Source organism: Hevea brasiliensis, chromosome 8, assembly GCF_030052815.1.
Source record: "Hevea brasiliensis isolate MT/VB/25A 57/8 chromosome 8, ASM3005281v1, whole genome shotgun sequence".
NCBI classification, from domain to species: domain Eukaryota; kingdom Viridiplantae; phylum Streptophyta; class Magnoliopsida; order Malpighiales; family Euphorbiaceae; genus Hevea; species Hevea brasiliensis.
In genome coordinates, this window is record NC_079500.1 from 3,767,642 (window position 1) to 3,790,083 (window position 22,442).

Consider the following 22,442-nt stretch of genomic DNA (forward strand, 5'->3'; position numbering starts at 1 on the left):
TTCAACAAGATTGAGATTACAATTGAAAATGATTTGCAAGTGTGAAAAATACCCTAGAATGAAGAAATATAATTCTATGAAGCATAAACCATGAGAAATTGTCACAAAAAACACATCAATATATACGAAGTCCATTAAAATTGCATCACACAAGCTTGTAGAAGTGAATCCTACATAAAAGGCATTTGTGAATCATGCCATTTCAACTCAAATTCTGAAAATCAACATTTAGCACATTAAGACTCAATAAAATCTGCATAAAGTTGCATCTATCCACAAATGAGAATGGACTCCCCAAGTTATGCCAAGAAAATGCAATATATCCACCTTGAATGTCACAACCCAAATAAGCTCAAAACTACAAAAATGACCCACTTACCATCACATTAACATGATAAGCACAAATACTTAAAAGTTACACACCCAACCTCACAAAGAAACATAAGCCAAGTGCTGCAGACCCTTCTTTGCTGCAAATTTCATTTTTCTGCTCTGCATAAACCAGATAGCAAACCTGCACAGGTTATGCAGTAAAAATCAATCAATTTTGGGAGAGTTGAAGGACAAAATTTCAGATTAAGAGTTACTCCCCAGCAGTTCACCAACCTTCCTCCATTGAAATACATCTACAAGGGACAAGATTCAACAATGTCAAAAATTAAATTTGGGGTGATTTAAGATAAAAACAAAAGCAATGTAAATAAAAGTAAATCAGCAAAAGCAAAATAAAAGGACTTGGGATGCCTCCCAAAAGGGCTAATTTATAGTCCTTAGCTGGACTTTTCATGCATTTCACTGAAAAGAGGTGAGGGATTGGAGAGCTTGTAACAGCTTGCTCCCTTTATTGGGTCTCCAGTTATATAATGTTTCAATCTATGCCCATTGACCTTAAAATTTCCAGATTTTTCACTCCAAATTTCAATTGCTCCATAAGGGAAAACCTTAGAAACTCTATATGGACCAGTCCACCATGATTTAAGTTTTCCAGGGAACAATTTCAATCTTGAGTTGAACAACAAAACTGAATCACCTTCTTTAAATTCCTTTTTCCTAAGATGCTTATCATGCCAAACTTTGGTTCTTTCTTTGTAAATACGGGCACTTTCATAAGCATCCATCCTCAATTCTTCAAGCTCATTAAGTTGCAATAGCCTTTTCTCACCAGCTTGCTTGAGATCAAAATTCAAGGTCTGAATGGCCCAATATGCTCTATGTTCTAGCTCCACAGGTAAATGACAAGACTTACCATACACCAAACTAAAGGGAGTAGTTCCTATAGGGGTTTTGTAAGCAGTCCTATATACCCATAAAGCATCATCTAGTTTGACAGACCAATCTTTCCTAGAATTGCTCACTGTTTTCTCCAAGATATGTCTGAGTTCTCTGTTAGAAATTTCAACTTGTCCTGAAGTTTGAGGATGGTATGGGGTAGCTATCTTGTGCACTACACCATACTTTCTCATTAAGCTCTCAAATTGCTTATTACAAAAATGTGAACCACCATCACTAATTATAGCCCTAGGAGCTCCAAATCTACTCAAGACAAATTTCTTCAAGAATTTCACTACCACTCTAGCATCATTAGTTGGAGTTGCAATAGCTTCCACCCACTTTGACACATAGTCAACCCCAACTAAGATGTATCTATTACCATATGAAGGAGGAAATGGCCCCATAAAATCTATTCCCCAGACATCAAATAATTCTACTTCAAGAATATCATTTAGGGGCATTTGATCTCTTTTTGACAAACTTCCACTCCTTTGACATTTATCACATTCTAACACAAATTTCCTCACATCCTTAAAAAGATTTGGCCAGAAGAAACCAGCTTGCAAAATTTTACTAGCTGTTTTGGAGATTCCAAAATGTCCTCCATAATCAGAAGCATGGCAATGATGCATAACACTCTGTGTCTCCTCATCAGGAATACATCTTCTTATTAAACCATCACAGCATCTCCTAAAGAGTAAAGGGTCATCCCATCTATAAAATTTTACCTCATGCAAAAACTTTTTCTTTTGTTGCCATGTCATTCCTAGAGGTAAAACTCCACAAGATAGATAATTCACTAAGTTTGCATACTAAGGTAGTTTAGCAACAAGAGAGAAAAGTTGTTCATCCAAGAAAAACTCATCAATAGGGACTTCATCCATTTCTTCTTCATCTAATTTCAACCTACTAAGATTATCCGCAACTACATTTTCAGCTCCCTTCTTATCTCTAATCTCCAAATCAAACTCTTGTAGCATCAGAATCCACCTAATGAGCCTAGGTTTAGCCTCCTTTTTACGGAGTAAATACCTGATGGCTGCATGATCTGAAAATATAACCACCTTTGAGTCAATAATGTAAGGTCTGAACTTTTCCAATGCAAAGACAATTGCTAAAAATTCCTTTTCAGTTGTTGCATAATTTGTTTGAGCCTCATCCAGTGTTCTACTAGCATAATAAATAGCATAAGCCTTTTTGTCCTTTCTTTGACCAAGAACAGCTCCAATTGCATAGTTGCTAGCATCACACATAATTTCAAAAGGTAGGCTCCAATCGGGTGGTTGCATGATTGGTGCAGTGATAAGAGCTTGCTTCAACCTGCAAAAGGCATCCAAACACTCTTGGTCAAATACAAATGGTATGTCATGACTTAACAAATTAGACAAAGGTTTGGCTATTTTAGAAAAATCCTTGATAAAGCGTCTGTAGAACCCGGCATGTCCTAGAAAACTTCGAATTCCCTTGACATTGGTAGGAGGAGCCATCTTCTCTATCACTTCAACCTTGGCTTTATCAACCTCTATTCCTCTGTTAGACACCAAATGTCCAAGCACTATCCCTTCCTGAACCATGAAATGACACTTTTCCCAGTTTAACACAAGGTCAGTATCTGCACATCGCTGCAAAACTTTAGAAAGGTTAGCCAAGCATATGTCAAATGAAGATCCATAAACAGAAAAATCATCCATAAAAACCTCCATTATATCTTCAATGAAATCTGAGAAGATTGCCATCATGCACCTTTGAAAAGTGGCTGGTGCATTACACAACCCAAATGGCATCCTCCTATAAGCAAAGGTTCCATATGGACAAGTAAAAGTAGTTTTCTCTTGATCATTTGGATGGATAGGGATTTGAAAAAAACCTGAGTATCCATCTAAATAGCAAAAATAAGAATGCCTAGCCAGTCTTTCTAACATTTGATCAATGAAGGGAAGTGGAAAATGATCTTTTCTAGTGGCAATATTTAATTTTCTGTAATCTATGCACATTCGCCAACTAGTCACTGTTCTGGTGGGAATTAATTCATTATTTTCATTTTTGACCACTGTCATTCCACTCTTTTTTGGGACAACATGTACTGGACTCATCCAAGTACTGTCTGAGATAGGATATATGATCCCTGCATCAAGCAACTTCAAAATTTTCTTTTTAACAACTTCTTTCATATTTGGGTTCAACCTCCTCTGATGTTCAATAGATGGCTTACAATTTTCTTCCAAACTGATTCTGTGCATGCAAAAGTGTGGGCTTATTTCCTTAATGTCATCTATAGTATATCCTAAAACTTTCCTAAATTGCCTCAACACTCTTAACAACTTATCAGCCTCTAAGGTACTTAAATTTGCATTTACAATTACTGGATAAGTGTTATTGGTAACAAGAAATTCATACCTGAGCTGAGAAGGAAGTTGCTTAAGTTCTACCTTAGGTGCATCTTCTTCCTTGAATGATGGTTGCTTAGATTCGACTTTTTCCTTTTGTGTAAGTTGAAAAACTGGAGCAGAAATGAATGGTGGACTACCCTCTAAATGTTGAGCATATGCAGCCACATGAGGGTTGTCATAGTCTATGCCTCCTCCATGAACCAAACAATTTTCAAGTGGATCTTCTGGATATTTCTTTCTGAAGTATTCTTCAACCAGCTCATCAATAATATCAATTCTCAAACAAGTATCAGCTTCAGAATGATGCTTCTTCATAGTGTTATTAATATTGAAAACCAATTGATCTTCACCAACTCTAAGAGTCAATTTTTCTCCCTTAACATCAATCAATGCTCCTGCTGTAGCTAGAAAGGGTCTTCCCAAGATAATTGGAATATTAGAATCCTCTTCCATGTCCAAGATGACAAAGTCAACAGGTATATAGAACTTCCCAACCTTCAGAGGCACATTCTCCAAAATCCCTTCAGGATACTTAATTGATCTGTCAACTAACTGAAGAGAAATGTGGGTTGGCTTAAGATCTCACATATTGAGCTTCTCATAAATGGAGAGGGGCATAAGGCTAACACTAGCCCCTAAATCACATAAAGCTTTTGTAGAACATGATTCCCCAATGTGACATGGAATTGAAAAACTCCCTGGATCCTTGAGCTTTGGAGGAAGTTTCCTTTGGAGGATAGCACTACATTCTTCTGTCAAAGCTACAGTTTCATGGTCTTCAAGTTTCCTCTTGTTTGAGAGAATTTCTTTTAAGAATTTTGCATAAGAGGGCATTTGTGAAAGAGCATCAATAAAAGGCACATTTATGTATAGCTTCTTCAAAACCTCTAAGAACTTCCCAAATTGCCTTTCAAGCTTGGCTTTTTGAAATCTTTGTGGGAAGGGAAGTTGTGGCTTGTAGGGCTCTGGAGGTATATACTTCTCTTCCTTCTCTTCAATTTTCTCTTTACATTTTTCTACACTTTCTTGTTTTTCATCCTCATCAGTTTCTTTCTCATTTTCTCTCTTCTCACTATTTTCACTCTTCTCATTATTTACAACTTTCCCACTTCTTAAAGTAATAGCTTGACACTGCTCTCTTGGGTTTTCTGTTTGACTTGGAAGTTTTCCAAAAGACTTGGTACCTGAGGAAGATGCTTGTTGTGCAATCTGATTTTCCAGCATTCTGTTATGTGTTTGCATCTGTTCTAGCCTTACTTTCATCTCTCTCATCTCCTCATCATGCTTAGTTTGGTTAGCAAGAATCTGTTGCAATAAAGCTTCTGTGGTGGAACTTTGTTCTTGCTGTTTTGGTGGAGGATTCATATTTTTCTGTTGAAAATTAGGCAATGGTTGCCTATTTTGCTGATATGGAATTCCTTGTTGCTGTTGTGGTTGAAAATTCTGATTTGGAACTTGACTTTGCTGATTTCCCCATGAAAAATTGGGATGATTCCTCCACGTTGGATTATAAGTTTGAGAGTAAGGATTCCCCATTTGTTTGTTTCCATAATTACCAACATATGCAGCTTGCTCTCCATAGTCTACTCCACAGCTGGTAGTTCCCTCTGCATAAGCAACTTGTTGTGAACTTCCAGATGATGATGATGAACTAACCAACATACTTAAATCTTCCATCTTCTTAGCTAAGACATTTGTAAGTGCATCAAACTTTGCATTAATCATGTTGAATGGATCAAGGTCATACATTCCAGCAGCTTGCCTCTTTTGAGTTGGAGCTGGTCCTCTTGGACTACTCCAAAGATGAGTATTCTTTGCAATTTTCTCCAATAGCTCATAAGCTTCATCTTCATGCTTCATAATAAATTCTCCTCCTGTTTGAGCATCAATAATCCCTCTAATTGCAGGAGTGACATTGGTGTAAAAATTCTGGTTTATCATCCATTTCGGAATGGCATGATGTGAGCATTGTCTCTCTAATTCCTTCCATTTCATCCATGATTCATAGAGAGTTTCATCTTCTCTTGGTCTGAAAGCTGTCATTTGATTCCTCAATTCTTGAGTTTTTTCAGGTGGAAAATATTGTGCAAGAAATGCATCAGTGAGTTGCTCCCAATTTGTAGTGGAGTCGTGAGGTAAAGAATCAAGCCAATCCAATGCTCTATCTTTCAAAGAGAATGGGAATAGCTTCAATCTTGCTGCATCATCAGACACTCCAGGTTGTTTTTGCATATCACAAATCATAGCAAACTTCTTTAGATGTGTGTGTGGATTTTCAGAAGGATGTCCCCCGAATTGGGAATTTTGAATCATTTGAAGAACTCCAAAATCCATCTTGTAACTATTTGCATCAATTCTTGGTCTTGCTATGCTCTCTCTCAAGTCATCAAAACGAGGAAAAGCATGATCCATCATACTTCCCCTAGGCACATTAGCATTAACAACCTCTTCACCTTGGGCTACATTTTCATTGTTTTGATTATTTCCAGCATTACCACCACCAATTCTAATTCTTTCATCAGCCATGTCTGCTTCAATTTCAGTTTCTCTCAATGCTTCTTTTCTTCTTCTGGTTTCTTTCTTGTTGGCTTTACAAAATTTCTCAATTTCAGGATTAAACAATAAGGATGTGTAACTTGTGCTTCTAGCTCTTCTCATAAAAGATTAAAAGTACACTACAAGAAAAGTTAAAAATAACTACGAAAATTACCGACTACAAAATTTCGTGGGTAATTTACCGACGAATTACCGACGCTTTACCGATGAAAAGAGAAATAAAATTTAAATTAATTTTTACCGACGAAATTACCAACTAATTACCGACTAAAACTTTACCGACGATGTAATTGCGTAGGTAAAAGTGGTGCCTAACATTAGCGGCAAAAGTAGCGACCAAATAATAAAAATAACGACCAAATGTTTCGTCGGTAATTACTAACGAAATATTTTTCGTAGGTAATAGTAAGAAAAAAATAGAAAATAAAATTAAAAAAAAATACCTACGAAAAATTTGTCGTCGGTAATTACCAATGAAAAATTTTTCGTAGGTAATATTAAGACAAAATAGAGAAGAAAATTTCTTAAAAACTAAAAAAAATACCTACGAAAAATTTTTCGTCGGTAATTACCAACGAAAAGCTTTTCGTAGGTAATATTAAGGAGAAAATAGGAAAAAAAAATCTAAAAAACTAAAAAAAATTTACCTATGAAAAAATTTAGTCGGTAATTACCAACGAAAAGCTTTTCGTAGGTAATATTTAGGAGAAAATAGAGAAAAAAAATTCTAAAAAACTAAAAAAATTTTACCTACGAAAAGTATTTAGTCGGTAATTACCAACGAAATACTTTTCGTAGGTAATATTAAGGAGAAAATAGGGAAAAAAATTCTAAAAAACTAAAAAAATTTTACCTACGAAAAAATTTTAGTCAGTAATTACCAACGAAAAGCTTTTCGTAGGTAATATTTAGGAGAAAATAGAGAAAAAAAATTCTAAAAAACTAAAAAAATTTTACCTACGAAAAGTATTTCGTTAATTACCAACGAAATACTTTTCGTAGGTAATATTAAGGAGAAAATAGGGAAAAATTCTAAAACTAAAAAATTTTAACTAATAAAAAATTTTAGTCGGTAATTACCAACGAAAAGCTTTTCGTAGGTAATATTTAGGAGAAAATAGAGAAAAAAAATTCTAAAAAACTAAAAAAATTTTACCTACGAAAAGTATTTAGTCGGTAATTACCAACGAAATACTTTTCGTAGGTAATATTAAGGAGAAAATAGGGAAAAAATTCTAAAAAACTAAAAAAATTTTACCTACGAAAAAATTTTAGTCGGTAATTACCAACGAAAAGCTTTTCGTAGGTAATATTTACGAGAAAATAGAGAAAAAAATTCTAAAAAACTAAAAAAATTTTACCTACGAAAAGTATTTAGTCGGTAATTACCAACGAAATACTTTTCGTAGGTAATATTAAGGAGAAAATAGGGAAAAAATTCTAAAAAACTTAAAAAATTTTAGCTACGAATTGTTTTCGTCGGTAATTACCAACGAAACGATTTTCGTAGGTAATATTAAGGAGAAATTGAAAATAAAATTTTAAAAAAATACCTACGAAATATATTTAGTCGGTAATTCGTCGGTAAATCACAAAAAATGTGAAATTCCCACATCGTTTGAGAATAGATTTGAGGGTAGTGAGTTTGTCTATAAAAGGAGAACTACCCTCTAACATAGAGCAATTGTGGCATAGTCACATATATGGGGTCTATGTTGGGCTCCACTAGTAATTTTTTTTAAGTCAATTAAATCTTAAAAAATTATAAATTAAAATAATTAATAATTAATATTTAATTTAAAAATTAAAAAATTAAATTAAATTAAATTAAATTAAATTAAATTAAAATTTAAATTACATTTTAAATTAAATTAAATTAAAATTTAAATTACATTTTAAATTAAATTAAATTAAAATTAAAATTAAAATTACATTTTAAATTAAATTAAATTTAAAAGTTAATTTAAATTAAAAAAAATAAAAATTAAATTAAATTAAAAATTAATGATTAAATTAAAAAATATTAAATAAAAATTAGCTACGAAAATTTGTTTTCGTCGGTAATTACCAACGAAAAATTTTGTCGGTAAATTGTCGGTAATTTATAAGAGCAAAATCTCCTACGAAATTACCTACAAAAAAATTTAAATTTACCTACTAAATAATTTGTCGGTAAATTTAGCGACAATATTTTTTTCGTCGGTAAAAATTACCTACGCTAGTATTTGTGGACGAAAAAATTTCGTCGGTAATTCGTCTGTAATCACTGATTACCTACAAAATTTTAGTATATTTGGTCGGTAATTTTTGTAGCTATTTTTTTAATTTCTTGTAGTGGTACCTGAAAAAGAACAAACAAACACAAAATGAAAAGATAACAAAGATAAAACTAAAAACAACTAAAATAATCAAGAATTCAATCTTAAACAAACAACTCCCAGGCAACGGCGCCAAAAACTTGATGTGGCCCAACCGCAAGTACACGGGTCATACAAGTAATATAGAAAAGATATCGTTCCCACGAGGAGTTGTGTTAATGATTGAATTTTTAATATAAAAAGTTGACTAAATTGAACTATTTTTGAAATTAAAGCAATAAATTGATGGGTATTGGAGTATGAAATCTATATGTGCAAAATTAATAATCTATTCAACTATGTAGAGATTTAACTAAAATTGCATCAAATTAAAATAAGCAAGTTGAAATATGGCAAAATTTAGAATGGCAAGTAATAAAATTCAATTGGAAATTAACAATGATAAAAAGGCGATTCCGGAGTTCGGGAGTTCATATTCAAGCTATTTTGGGATTTTAAATTGGTTATCCAATCTTGTGAAACTTACGGGTTTTAAGGAGATTAATTCTTAAATCCTTTGAATGCCCTTTCGAATGAGACAAAGAGTGTCTTAATTAATCTAATCCTACTTTCGTGGAGTTAGAGTTAATTAAGACCCATTAGGTTCTTTAATTAATCTGTGAATCCTCTTAATCCTTAGTCTATTTCTAGATCTAAGTTAATTAAGTCCAATTTCTTTATTATCTATCACAAGGTTTTCTCCTTTCGGTGCCTCAACCATGGATGAAGAACATCACTTAATGGGATCCTACACTAAGCATGTCATTAAGCACACAAGAAATGAATAAAACTCATTAAGACCACAAAATATGGATTACCCAATCAAAATCCACAAAATATCTCAAATATTACATCCCTTACTCCAGAATCAAAGTAAATTACTCACTATCCATAATATTTACAAGATATTCTGAGTTTATATGGGAATAAAGCTTTAATCTAAACTAAGAAACAAAAAGCTCAACACTAGAAATGTAGAAAAAATGTAAGAAAAGAAAGAAATCTCCAAATCTGGTTGGAAATGGTGTGGGAAGTGATTGTGACTCTTCAGCTGCTGCCTTCTCCTCTCTCCCTTCTTCCTTTTTTTTTTTTCCCTCTCCTAAAATGGGATAAGGGTCCTTTTTATAGCTTTTTCGGACATGGAGCCCTAAAATGGTGTGTTTGAGGTGAGATTTTATGAGGGAATCTTCTGCCAGCTCATTAATGAAGTCTTTGTGGGACTGCATAAGTGGACTGCATAAGTCATGCAGTCCCTTATGCAAGTTTCGGCTGGTTTCTGGTTCACTTATGCGAAACTGCATGACCAGGCGCATAGGTTATGCACAATTCCGTGAGATTGCATAAGGGGGGCGTGAATCTGCATAAGCTATGTACTCTCCTTATGCACAATTCGGCAGGTATTGGAACAGTGTTTCTTCTCCTTATGCAAATCTGCATAAGTTATGCGGCAAATTATGCGCAATTTGGCTAATGCATATTTCAACTTTGAAACTTGTTTTTGACATCTTTGGCTGTAGAGATCACTCCTCAATGGCAAAATTTCTTTTTAGTCCTTCCAAAAACACCATTTTTCCTACAAAACAAAGTAAAAATTACATATTAATCTGAAATTGGCAATTATGAAAAACTAACTAATTAACTAATGAAATTAGCTAAAAATAACTAATAATCAAATAAAATGGCTATGAAATTAAACCTAAATGACTATGCAAAATGTATGCATCACAATGCTAAACACTTCATCATTTTTTAGAGAAACAACATTAACTTACTTTTCAGGAATGTGCCGAGTTGGGTAATGTATGTGAATAATCTTCAAAAACTCATAGTGGTGTACAACTGTTCCAACTAAACAGAGTCTGCCACTAGCTGAAGCAAATTCAAAAGCTCCAATATGTGCATTGGCAACATCTCTAGCATCAACAAATTTGTAATTATCATTTGGAAATATTTGAGCTCCTGCACATTGAAAATCCCAGCTACCCCATCAGAAGAAATTATATGCAGAATCTAGTTATAAGGCTAGAAAACAAACATTGTATGCTTGAATTTTACAGGGAATAATAAATACCATTGACTTAGTGTGCAAACACCTCCACACTAGGAGAAAGAGTGGGCTGCAAGAGAGGACCAATCACAAACCCTGGATGTATGGTAACCAAGTCAATCCCATTCTCCTTTGCAAATCTCCAAGCAGTCTCCTCAGCAAAGATTTTTGAAATAACATACCAAAGCTGAAAAGAACCAATACAAAAATAGATTAACCAGTAAATAAAAATTGCAACAGAAATGTGAAGTACCATATATTCATACCTTCTTTGACTCACAGAACGCAAGATCCGAAAACCAAGTCTCATCAACTACGACATCAGTGGTCAGAGCTTTTCCATTGTAAGAAACTGATGCCATGGAAGATGTTACAACCACTCTCTTGATAGAAGGAACTTTTGCACACGACTTGAGCACATTTAGTGTTCCCTTTACTGCAGGATCAATCAAATCTGCCTGAAATATGAAGAATTTAAAAAAGAAAAAAAAACTGTGAAGTTAGATTATAAGAAAGATATGCAGACCAAATATGTGGTGAAAGCACACATCCCTTGTTTGAACGCAAATTTGAACTTATATGGGGCTTTAGTCTTATAGCTCAAGCCATAGAGTTTACGCATATAAGAGATTTCCAAAAAACTATGGAGAGAAAAAATTGATTAGAATTAGCATCAACTTCACCTGAGGTTCATTTGTTGAAAGAATAACAGGAGAAGCTGTATGAAATACACCTTCTCATCCATCAACTACAGCATCAAAGGATCCTTCTTCCAGCAACTTTGCTTTGTATAATTGAAGTCTTTCTTTGGTTCCATCAAGTGAACGTGGAGTTTTCTGTTTTCTTAAGGTCATCTATGACATTTACAAACAGAATTCAGTACATTCAAAGAGAAAATCCAACAAAAGCAATATATGGACAAATGCAGGAGACTAATTATTCGGTAATGACGCTCCCCTTCCATTTGAAGAATTTTCATATCTTCATTTGTGCCTTGACATCAAAGCAATCAAAACCATGTCCTAAAATTTAAAGATTATACAGAAAACCATGCATAGAAATCACAATAAAACAGAAACCAGGGGGAGGAAAAAAAAAAAAGAAAAAAGAGATACTAACTAAGGTCACGAACGGTGGCTTTAACTGTATACCCTCGCTCAAGCAAGAACTTAACCAGCCAGGATGCTATGTAACCAGACCCTCCTGTTACGCACACAACTTTTCCTTCTCCACTCATTTGCTATTTTTTCGAAGTGAAAATTTATCAATCAGATTCTTCTCTTGGATGAATACATATAACTTGCAATTTTGGACTCAGAATTACTTATATTTTGGGGTTCCTGCATAAGCAGTTAGCTCAACATATTGTGGCTGTTGTCATTGCTTAAGTCAACATATCAAATCCAAAAGGAGTTCTGGCAAAGATGACCTCTAATTTTTAATTCATTCTATTTCAGACAGTGATGATTTTGTTTGTATTGTCTGCCTTAACTTGACCAAAAAAAAAAAAGTCTGCCTTGACATACCGTCAACTGGTCAGAACTAATTTCTAATTTAACTAATTAATTTGTTTAATTAGTTCATCTTTTTTATTTATTGAATTGAAATTCATTAATAAATCAACCAAAATTTTAAAATGCTAAAAAAAATTAACCCATAAAATAAAATAAATTCTATTTGTTTTGCGGGACATAGTATATTTTCTATAGGAATTATTTTTAAAAAAAATATTTTTCAATATTTTTTATTATTTTGCAATGATAAACTAATGGCATATATCTTCACAATATAATAAAATTGTTAAAATTTATAAAAATAATGTCTTTAAAAATATTTAATTTTCTCTTGAGAGAACATAAACCAATTTTAAAAATTCACCAGGCTTTGCATCAGTAATGGGTCTGTGCCCATTCATTTGAGGGGTTCATATGGCATCCATTCCAAATTGACATGTCGTTTTGTTACCGGTTATATTATTATCAAAAACAGGTTGATTGATCAGATTGTAGTAAATTTTCGGAACTATTAAGTCTTGAGTTCGAATTCTAATTAAAACTCTAGCGAAAAATGACATATCCTCCATGGACAAAAATTATATATATATATTTGTTTGGTTGCTCAGAAATTAAGACAAGGCGAAGCTTTGGATACAAGTTATTTAATTGAGGTCTGCCTTCCATTTCCATTTTTATTTGTCTCCGTAATTTCTCAATTATTCAGACATTAAGAAAGCCTTTCTCCTTCAAGCTTTCAATGGTGTCTACAACACTCAGTTCCAAAGGAATGAAGTCAATGCCCAAAGCTTTTGCTTTCTCCTTTGATACCTCATGTTTTGGAACAAAAGATTTGTCATCTTGACATCTGCAGAAAAAAAAAAATCTTAAATTTTTTCTTAGAATTCTCGATATCAGTAAGATAAACTGCCATTATAGAACAAAAAAGCTCAGAAACAATAATAAACATTTCATTTTTTTTCTTTTTTTTATAGAAACAGCAATACATACTTTTCAGGAATGTGCGGAGTTGGGTAATGTTTGTGAACAATCTTCAAAAACTCAGAGAAGTGCACAACTGTTTCAACTAAACAATATCTGCCACGGGCTGAAGCCAATTCAAAAGCTTCAATATGTGCATTGGCAACATCTCTAACATCAACAAGATACCAATTATCATATAAATATGTTTGAGCTCCTGCACATTGAAAATCCCAGCTACCCCATCAGAAGAAATCATATACAGAATATAGTTACAGGGAAATTCATGTCAAGATTTAATCTATCATGAATCCAAGACACACTATATGAGGTGAGACCAACATATAGAATAGATGGGATTCACATTTTTATGTTTTGGATTGGATCCACAATAAACCAAGTCTAGAAAACAAACATTAAGCTTGAATTTTACAAGGAATAGTGAATACCTTTGGCGTATTGTGCAAACACCTCCATACTAGTACTAAGAGTGGGCTGCAAGAGAGGGCCAATCACAACCCCTGGATGTATGGTAACCAAGTCAATTCCATTCTCTTTTGCAAATCTCCAAGCAGCCTCCTCTGCTAAGATTTTTGAAACAGGATACCAAAGCTGCGAAGAACCAAAAATGAAAACAGTTCAACCAATAAACAAAAAATTGCAACAGAAATGTGAATTAACATGTATTCTTACCTTCCTTGACTCACAAAATGCAGAATCTGAAAACCAAGTCTCGTCAACTACATCATCAGGATTCAAAGGTTTTTCTCTGTATAAAACTGATGCCATTGAAGATGTTACAACCACTCTCTTGAGAGAAGGAACCTTTGCACATGACTTTAGCACATTTAGTGTTCCCTTTACTGCAGGATCAATCAAATCTGACTGAAATATGAAGAATTAGGAAAAAAAAAAAAATAAAGACGACCCTGTGAAATTAGATCACAAGAAAGATTTGCAGACCAAATATGTTGTGAAAGCACACATCCCGTGTTTGAACAATAAATTATGCAAATCATGACAGCCGACAGGTTACAATCATGACATTAAGTAGACATTTTTGGAGTAGATACAAATCCAATTTATTATTTAAGAACTGATATAAATAGTAGTTATTTGAAAGTCAAAATGACCAGTAGAAGGTTGCTAGATTTCACATTCACATATCTAAACATGGGAAAGAGAAGTATATGTGTGATTTCTGATAAAGTTCTATGTATGAGTTTGTTTTTGTTGCTTCAGTTGAATTGATTAAGGACAGATGTCCCACTACTTTGATGTTCATGTTATTTATTTTTGTCAAGGTGAGTCAAAATTAGCCAAACATAAAGATTAGCCAGGTATAATGTCACTAAAATCTTGGCGGTATCCATCAAAAAGCATTTCACGTGAGAAGAAGAATATCTTGCTAACAGATGAAAAATTATCATTTACAAGGTTCAGAATGGACTCTGTACTAGTAATAAGTGTTGGCTGTAAGAGAGGACCAATCACCAATCCAGGATTTATTGCAACCATGTCTATTCCATTCTCTTTTGTAAACTTCCAAGCAGCTTCTTCTGCTAAGGTTTTTGAGAGCATGTACCATAACTGAGAGGAAACGAAACAATTTGATGAACATATAATGACAAAGAGTCCACATGCCACAAGCCAAGTGATTCATGTTCTGTTAATACATAAAACATGCAGTGAAACTGTAATGAATAATAGGAAGGAGAATAAGGTTTGTAATTATATGTGGAAGGAGTAAAATAGTGAGGGCGGTGTGTGATAGTTGAGTAGTTGTAAAGATGTTACAGCTTTTTAGGAGAAAGTCAAAGCAGTTATAGTAGTCAGGAGTGTATAAATAGAGTATATTTGTATTAGAATAGGCTATTCCAAGAATCAATAAATAAGAATAGTTTTCTCTCATCTTTGAATATTCTTTTCTCTTCTCATCCAATCTATTTCTTTTCTCATCCAATGTATCTATTTTCTTATCTATTTCTCTCTCTTTCCCTCCCTATTCCTCTGTTTCACTTAGTTGGCAGGCTGTTAAGCAACAATTTGGTATTAGAGCCTCCATCTGAGTTGGGTTTGCTTCCAATATTTTCTACTAGAGTCACAACTTTGGGCAGATTCATGGGAGTCTTCCAGAATTCCAGAATTCCAGGTTTTTCTCTGCTCTTCTCTCTTTCTCTCTTCTTTCCCTCTATTCCTTCTTTTCTTTGTCCTCTCTCCTTGAAATTTCTTCCCTTTCTCACCTCAATTTCTTCTTCTTTCTTTCTTTCTTGAAATTCTTGAATCAAATTCTTTCTTCTTCTGTCACTTTCTAGATCTTTCTTCTATTCCCTTCTTTAATTTCTTATTTCCAGCATTTCAAGAAACCTATTTCTTGAAATTCTTGTAAATTTTCTTCCTCTCTCTCATTCTTCTCTCTTGCGAGCTGCCTTATTCACTTTTTCCCTCCATCAAATTCTTCTCAATTTCCCTATTTTCAATTTTTGCCCTATTAGGATTTCAAAATCAATACTTGTTTTGTCAAATTCAAGAAACATCTGAAAATAATAATAAAAAAATCTTTCTTTCCTCTCAATCTTTCTTCCTTCTCTACAAAATATTTTCTATTTTTGTAATTTCTTCTTTATTCTTCTTTTCACAATTTTTCTTCTTCCTTTCTCTGTGATTTTCTTCCAATTCCAGTATCAATTCCTTATCCTTGCTCAAATCTGATTTTCTTTTACTATTTTCCTCCTCAAATTTTCTTTCTCAAATTTTGTTAGAAGTAAAATACAATCAAAGCATCAAACCATAGGAGTACAATCTTGGGAACAAAAGGATCCGAAGGGAAGTTTTGAAAGAAGAGTAACAAAACGCTTAGAGGAGTTGCTGTATCAAAAATGGAAAAAATTAGGTAAGTTGTTAGAAGAGCAAATAGAAAGGAGGGATAAATTGTTTCAAGAGGCACAATTGATGCATACATTTTGCATAATCATTTAGGTTTAATTTCATAGCCATTTTATTTGATTATTAGTCACTTTTAGCTAATTTCATTAGTTATTTAGTTAGTTTTTCATAATTGTCAATTTTGGATTAATTTGTAATTTTTACTTTGTTTTGTAGGAAAAATGGTGTTTTTGAAGGACTGAAGAGAAATTTTGCCATTGAGGAGTGACTTCTACAGCCAAAGATATCAAAAACAAGTTTTCAAGCTGAAATATGCATTGACCAAATTGTGCATAACTTGCCGCATAAGCTATGCAGATCTGCATAAGGAGAAAAATCACTGTTCCAATACCTGCCGAAATGTGCATAAGGAGACTGCATAGCTTATGCACATTCACGCCTCCCTTATGCACTCTCACAGAATTGTGCATAACCTATGCACCAAGTCATGCAGTTTCGCATAAGTGAACTGTAACCAGTTAAAATCAGATAAGGGACTGCATAACTTATGCAGTCCACTTATGCAGTCCCATAAAGGTTTCATTAATGAGCTGGCAGAAGATTCTCTCAGAAAATTCCTCCTAGAACATACCATTTTAGGGCTCCATGTCAGAAATTGCTATAAATAGTCCCATTTTCCCATTTTAGAGAGGGGACAAAGAGCAGAAAAAGGAAAGGAGAGGAGAGGCAGAATTTGAAGAGTCACTTTCACCTTCCACACCATTTTCAACCAAGATTTGCAGATTTCTTTCTTCCCTTACATTTTTCTATATTTCTAGTGTTCAATTTCTTATTCCTTAGCTTAGATTAAAGCTTTATTTCCATTTAAACTCAATATATCTTGTAAGCATTATGGATAGTGAGTAGTTTAACTTTGATTCTGGAGTAAGGGATGTAATATTTAGTTATTTTTGTGGATTTGAACTGGGTTAGTCCCAATTTAATGAATTTATGAGGTTTAATCCATTTCTTGTGTGCTTATTCACATGCTTAATGAAGGGCCCCATTAAGTTATGTTCTTAATCCTTGGTTGAAGCACCGAAAGGAGAAAACCAAGTGATAGTTAATCAAGAAATTGGACTCAATTAACTTAGATCTAGAAATAGACTAAGGGTTAAGAAGGTTTTAATAGATTGATTAAAGAACCTAATGGGTATTGGTTAATTTTAACTCCACGAAAGTAGGATTAAGTTAATTAAGGCACTCTTTGTCTCACTCGAAAGAGTTTTCAAAGGATTTTAGAATTAATCTCCTTTAAACCCATAAATTTCATGGATTGGGCTAGCTAGGGAAAATCCCAAAATGACTTAAATATGAACCCTTAACTCCAGAATCGTCTTTCATCAATTATTGCTTGGAATTTTTCTTTTGAGTGTTTAGTTTAATCTCATTTTATTAATTTTCATTATTATCAATTTCTTTATTTTGCGAATTATTAAATTAGTCATTATTTGAATTTAGTTTTGCATTTTCATACCTTATGCTTCAATTTCCTAAATTTCTTTTATTAATTTGATTAAAATACAATTTTAACATATTTTATTTTACATAAAAAATTCAATCATTAACACAACTCCTCGTGGGAACGATATCTTTTTCTATACTACTTGAACGACCCGTGCACTTGCGGTTGGGACACATCAAGTTTTTGGCGCCGTTGCCGGGGAGTTGTTTGTTTAAGATTGAATTCTTGATTATTTTAGTTGTTTATAGTTTTATCTTTGTTATCTTTTCATTTTGTGTTTGTTTGTTTTTTTTTTTAGGTACTCTTAATCTTTTATGAGAAGAGCTAGAAGCACAAGTGATACATTCATATTATTTAATACTGAAATTGAGAAGTTTTGTAGAGCCAACAAGAAAGAAACTAGAAGAAGAAAAGAAGCATTGAGAGCAAATGAAATCAACAAGAAATGGTCAAGAAAGAGTTGGAATTGGTGGTGGTAATGCTGAAATAATCAAACAATGAAAATGCAGCTCATGGTGAAGAAGTTGTAAATGCTAATGTTCCTAAGGGAAGTATGATGGATCATGCATTTCCTCATTTTGATGACTTAAGAGAGAGTATAGCAAGACCAAGAATTGATGCAAACAGTTATAAGATGGATTTTGGAGTACTACAAATGATTCAGAATTCTCAATTTGGAGGTCATCCTTCAGAAAATCCTCATACTCATCTTAAGAAGTTTGTTATGATCTGTGACATGCAAAAGCAACCAGGAGTGTCTGATGATGCAGCAAGGCTAAAATTGTTTCCATTCTCTTTGAAAGATAGAGCATTGGATTGGCTTGATTCTTTACCTCACAACTCAATTACAAATTGGGAGCAGCTCACTGATGCATTTCTTGCCAAATACTTTCCACTGAAAACTCAAGAGTTGAGGAATCAAATGATTGCTTTTAGACCAAGAGAAGATGAGACTCTTTATGAGTCATGGATGAGATGGAAGGAGTTGGAGAGACAATGTCCACATCATGCCATTCCTAAATGGATGATAAACCAGAATTTTTACACAAATGTCACTCCTGCTATCAGAGGAATCATTGATGCTCAAATTGGAGGGGAATTCATCATTAAGCATGAAGATGAAGCTTATGAGTTGTTAGAGAAAATAGCAAAGAATACTCATCTTTGGAGTAGTCCAAGAGGACCAGCTCCAACTCAAAAGAGGCAAGCTGCTGGAATGTATGAGCTTGATCCATTCAACATGATCAATGCCAAATTTGATGCACTCACTAATGTCCTTGCTAAGAAAATGGAGGATTTAAGTATGCTAGTCAGTTCATCATCATGCTCTGGGAATTCTCAACAAGTTACTTATGCAGAAGGAACAATGAGCTATGGAGTAGATTATCCTTCATATGCTTGGAGGAATCATCCAAATTTTTCATGGGGGAATCAGCAAACTCAAGCTTTAACTCAGAACTTTCCACCACAACAACAAAGGCATCAATACCAACAACCTTGGCAACCACCACCTAGTTTTCAGCAAAAGAATGCAAATTCTGCACCTCTACCAAAACAGCAAGAACAAAGTTCCACCACAGAGGCTTTATTACAACAAATTCTTGCTAATCAAACTAAGCGTGATGAAGAGATGAGAGAGATGAAAGCAAGGCTGGAACAGATGCAAACACACAATAGGATGCTGGAAAATCAGATTGCACAACAAGCATGCTCATCAAGTACCAAATCTATGGGGAAACTTCCTAGTCAAACAGAAAATCCAAGGGAGCAATGTCATGCCATCACACTAAGGAGTGGTAAAATAGTGCATACTGAGAAGAGTGAAAAAGTTGAGAAGAGAGAAAATGAGAAAGATGTTGAGAGAGATGAAAAACAAAAGAGTGAAAAAGGGAGTGCAAGAAAAGGTAAAGAGGAGGTTGGAGAGAAAGAAGAGAAATATATACCTCCAGAGCCTTACAAGCCACAGCTTCCCTTTCCACAGAGATTTCAAAAAGCCAAGATTGATAAGCAATTTGGGAAGTTCTTAGAGGTTTTAAAGAAGCTATATATATATATGTGCCTTTTATTGATGCTCTTTCCCAGATGCCTTCTTATGCTAAGTTTTTGAAAGAAATTCTCTCAAACAAAAGAAGACTTGAAGATTATGAGACTGTAGCCTTAACTGAGGAATGCAGTGCTATCCTCCAAAGGAAACTTCCTCCAAAGCTCAAGGATCCAGGGAGTTTTTCAATTCCATGCCACATTGGGGAATCATGTTCTATAAAAGCTTTATGTGATTTAGGGGCTAGTGTAAGCCTTATGCCCCTCTCCATCTATGAGAAGCTCAACATGGGAGATCTTAAGCCAACCCACATTTCTCTTCAGTTAGCTGATGGATCAATTAAGTATCCTAAAGGGATTTTAGAGAATGTGCCTCTGAAGGTTGGGAAATTCTATATACCTCTTGACTTTATCATCTTGGACATGGAAGAAGATTCTAATATCCCAATCATTTTGGGGAGGCCTTTCCTAGCTACAGCTGGTGCTTTGATTGACGTGAAAGGTGAGAAGCTTACTCTCAGAGTCGAAGAGGATCATTTAGTCTTCAATATTGGCAATGATAAGAAGAAGCAACATGAAGATGTAGACTCTTGTTTGAGAATTGATATAGTTGATGAGTTAGTAAAAGAGCACTTTAGAAAGAGCTATCTGAAGGCTTCTCTTGAAAGTTGTCTTATCCATGAAGGGAGTATCAATGATGAAAATCCAAAAGAGGCTGCATTTGCACAACATTTAATGGGTAATCCACCTTGTCATATGGCATCAATCTTTCAATTTGAGCAAGTGGAGAAAAGTGAGGTCAAGCAACCATCTCTCAAAGAAAAAGATACACCAAAGGTTGTCAAGAAAGAAATGGTCGGATTTTTAGACAAAGCAACAAGGATCTTCTCATGTGATGGAAAGAAAATGAAGTATAGATTCATTGAAGCACCTATTGGAAACAGAGGCAATAAATTCCAATTCCAGCCACCATGAAAAATGATAAAAGTCCAGCTAAGGACTATAAATTAGCCCTCTTGGGAGGCATCCCAAGTCCTTTTATTTTTATTTTGCTGATTTACTTTTACTTTCATTACTTTTGTTTTTATCTTGAATCTCCCCAAATTCAATTTTTGACATTTGTTGAATTTTGTCCCTTGTAGATGTATTTCAATGGAGGAAGGTTGGTGAACTGCTGGGGAGTGACCCTTAACCTGAAATTATGTTCTTTAAATCTCCTACAAATTGATTGATTTTTGCTGCATAACCAGTGTAGGGTCTGCTACCTGGTTTATGCAGAGAGGAAAAATGAAATCTGCAGCAAGGAAAGGTCTGCAGCAGATGAATTATGTCCTTGGGTTGCTACCTGGTTTATGCAGAGCAAAAATGACATTCAGAGCAAAGAGGGTGTCTGCAGAGATGGCTTACGTTCTTGGTGAGGTTGGGTGTGTAACTTTTAAGTAAATGTGCTTTTAATGTTAATATGGTGGTAAGTGAGCCATTTTGCGCTTATGAGCTTATTTGGGTTGTGGGATTTAAGGTGGAAATGCTGCATTTTTCTTGGCATGACTTGGGGAGTTCATCATTTGTGAATAGATACAACTTTATGCAGATTTTATTGAGTTTTAATGTGCTAAATGTTGATTTGCAGAATTTGAGTTAAAATGGCATGGGTCACAAATGCCTTTTATGCAGGATCCATCTTCTACAAGCTTGTGTGATGCATTTTTTATGAACTTTGTATATATTGATGTGTTTTTGGTGAAAATTTCTCATCGTTTATGCTTCATGGAATTATATTTCTTCATTCTAGGGTATTTTTCACACTTACAAATCATGTTCCATTGCAATCTTAATCTTGTTGAATTGTGCATAAGCAACTGCATAGCTTATGCAATCTTGCATAACCACAATTCTTGCCATTTTCATTCATATTGCAAAGTGCATGAGAAGAGTGCATAGCTTATGCAACTCTGCATAGCCTAATTTTGTCAAATTTCATATTTTTCGAAACCTGCATAAGCAGAGTGCATGACTTATGCACATTTGCATAACTTCAAATTCTTCATTTTCTCTCTCTGTCGAAGTCTGCATAAGGAGGGTGCATGACTTATGCACTTCTGCATAACCAGAAACTCCAAAAATCAAAACCTGCCGAGGGGTGCATAAGCAGAGTGCATAACTTATGCACTTCCGCATGACCACAAACTCTGATTTTCTCTCTCTGTCGAGACTTGCATAAGCAGAGTGCATGACTTATGCACTTCTGCATAACCACAAACCCAAAATTCCAAAACCCACCGAGGAGTGCATAAGCAGAGTGCATAGCTTATGCACAACTGCATGACCACCAACCCAAAATCTCAAAACTTGCCGAGAGGTGCATAAGCAGAGTGCATAGCTTATGCACAACTGCATGACCACATTTTCCAAACACCAAAACTTGCCGAGACCTGCATAAGGAGGGTGCATGATGAAGGAACGGAAGCGTGAAAAACACAAGATTATACCATTGAATTCAAAAATTTTTACCTAGGGTCACATGCACCATGCAAGATTTATTTTTATCTATTTGATTTCAATGATAAACAACATATTAAAACTCTTTTAATATGTTTTTGGATCTGTATTTGCCATTTAAGATTTTAAAATTAATCAGATTAATTTTAGAACCCTAGATTAAATCAAGAACGATTACACTAACCTCTTGATGTGTCAGTGTCTGCGCCTTTGAGATTCATCTTCGTGACACCAGATGTTGTCCTCTAGCTTGTCCACACCAAGAACACCTATGGCAGCCCTTGAACAGCTTCTAAAGCCTTTTCTATTAATTAGAAATTCAAGTTCTGCTTTTAAGAGATTAGAGATAAACAGGACACTAGAAACAATTTCTAGTGTTCTTAATTCAAGAGATTGATGGCTAATCTCTTTGAATTG

At 34.2% G+C, this 22,442-nt stretch overlaps 1 protein-coding gene, 1 long non-coding RNA gene and 2 other non-coding genes across 4 annotated transcripts; 1 reads left to right on the plus strand and 3 right to left on the minus strand.

Annotated features, from left to right (window-relative positions):
• Positions 1-5,613: 5,613 nt before the first annotated feature.
• Positions 5,614-5,720, plus strand: LOC131182704 (small nucleolar RNA R71). The gene has a single exon (XR_009150965.1). It is a non-coding gene; the product is annotated as a small nucleolar RNA R71 (small nucleolar RNA).
• A 4,909-nt stretch (positions 5,721-10,629) lies between these two features.
• On the minus strand, positions 10,630-12,101 carry LOC110634271 (uncharacterized). Its single transcript, XR_009150475.1, has 4 exons — positions 11,742-12,101; positions 11,306-11,476; positions 10,889-11,080; positions 10,630-10,809 (listed from the first exon to the last, which is right to left on the minus strand). It is a non-coding gene; the product is annotated as an uncharacterized LOC110634271 (long non-coding RNA).
• Positions 12,102-12,747: 646 nt separating this feature from the next.
• Positions 12,748-14,087, minus strand: LOC131182211 (phenylacetaldehyde reductase-like). Its single transcript, XM_058150958.1, has 4 exons — positions 13,790-14,087; positions 13,546-13,708; positions 13,127-13,313; positions 12,748-12,983 (listed from the first exon to the last, which is right to left on the minus strand). The coding sequence occupies exons 1-4, from the start codon at positions 13,883-13,885 to the stop codon at positions 12,839-12,841; spliced, it is 591 nt and encodes a 196-aa protein (XP_058006941.1). The 5' UTR covers positions 13,886-14,087; the 3' UTR covers positions 12,748-12,838.
• A 4,305-nt stretch (positions 14,088-18,392) lies between these two features.
• Positions 18,393-18,500, minus strand: LOC131182693 (small nucleolar RNA R71). Its single transcript, XR_009150954.1, has one exon. It is a non-coding gene; the product is annotated as a small nucleolar RNA R71 (small nucleolar RNA).
• Positions 18,501-22,442: the final 3,942 nt, after the last annotated feature.

What these genes read in the sequence shown, in the direction of transcription:
- LOC131182211 (XM_058150958.1), bottom strand. Translation starts at nt 13,885, where the DNA reads ATGGCATCAGTTTTATACAGAGAAAAACCTTTGAATCCTGATGATGTA. An exon ending in GTTTGCACAATACGCCAAAG is followed by an intron (nt 13,314 to 13,545) that starts GTATTCACTATT and finishes TTCAATGTGCAG; the next exon opens with GAGCTCAAACATATTTATAT. An exon ending in ACTCCGCACATTCCTGAAAA is followed by an intron (nt 12,984 to 13,126) that starts GTATGTATTGCT and finishes TTTTTTCTGCAG; the next exon opens with ATGTCAAGATGACAAATCTT.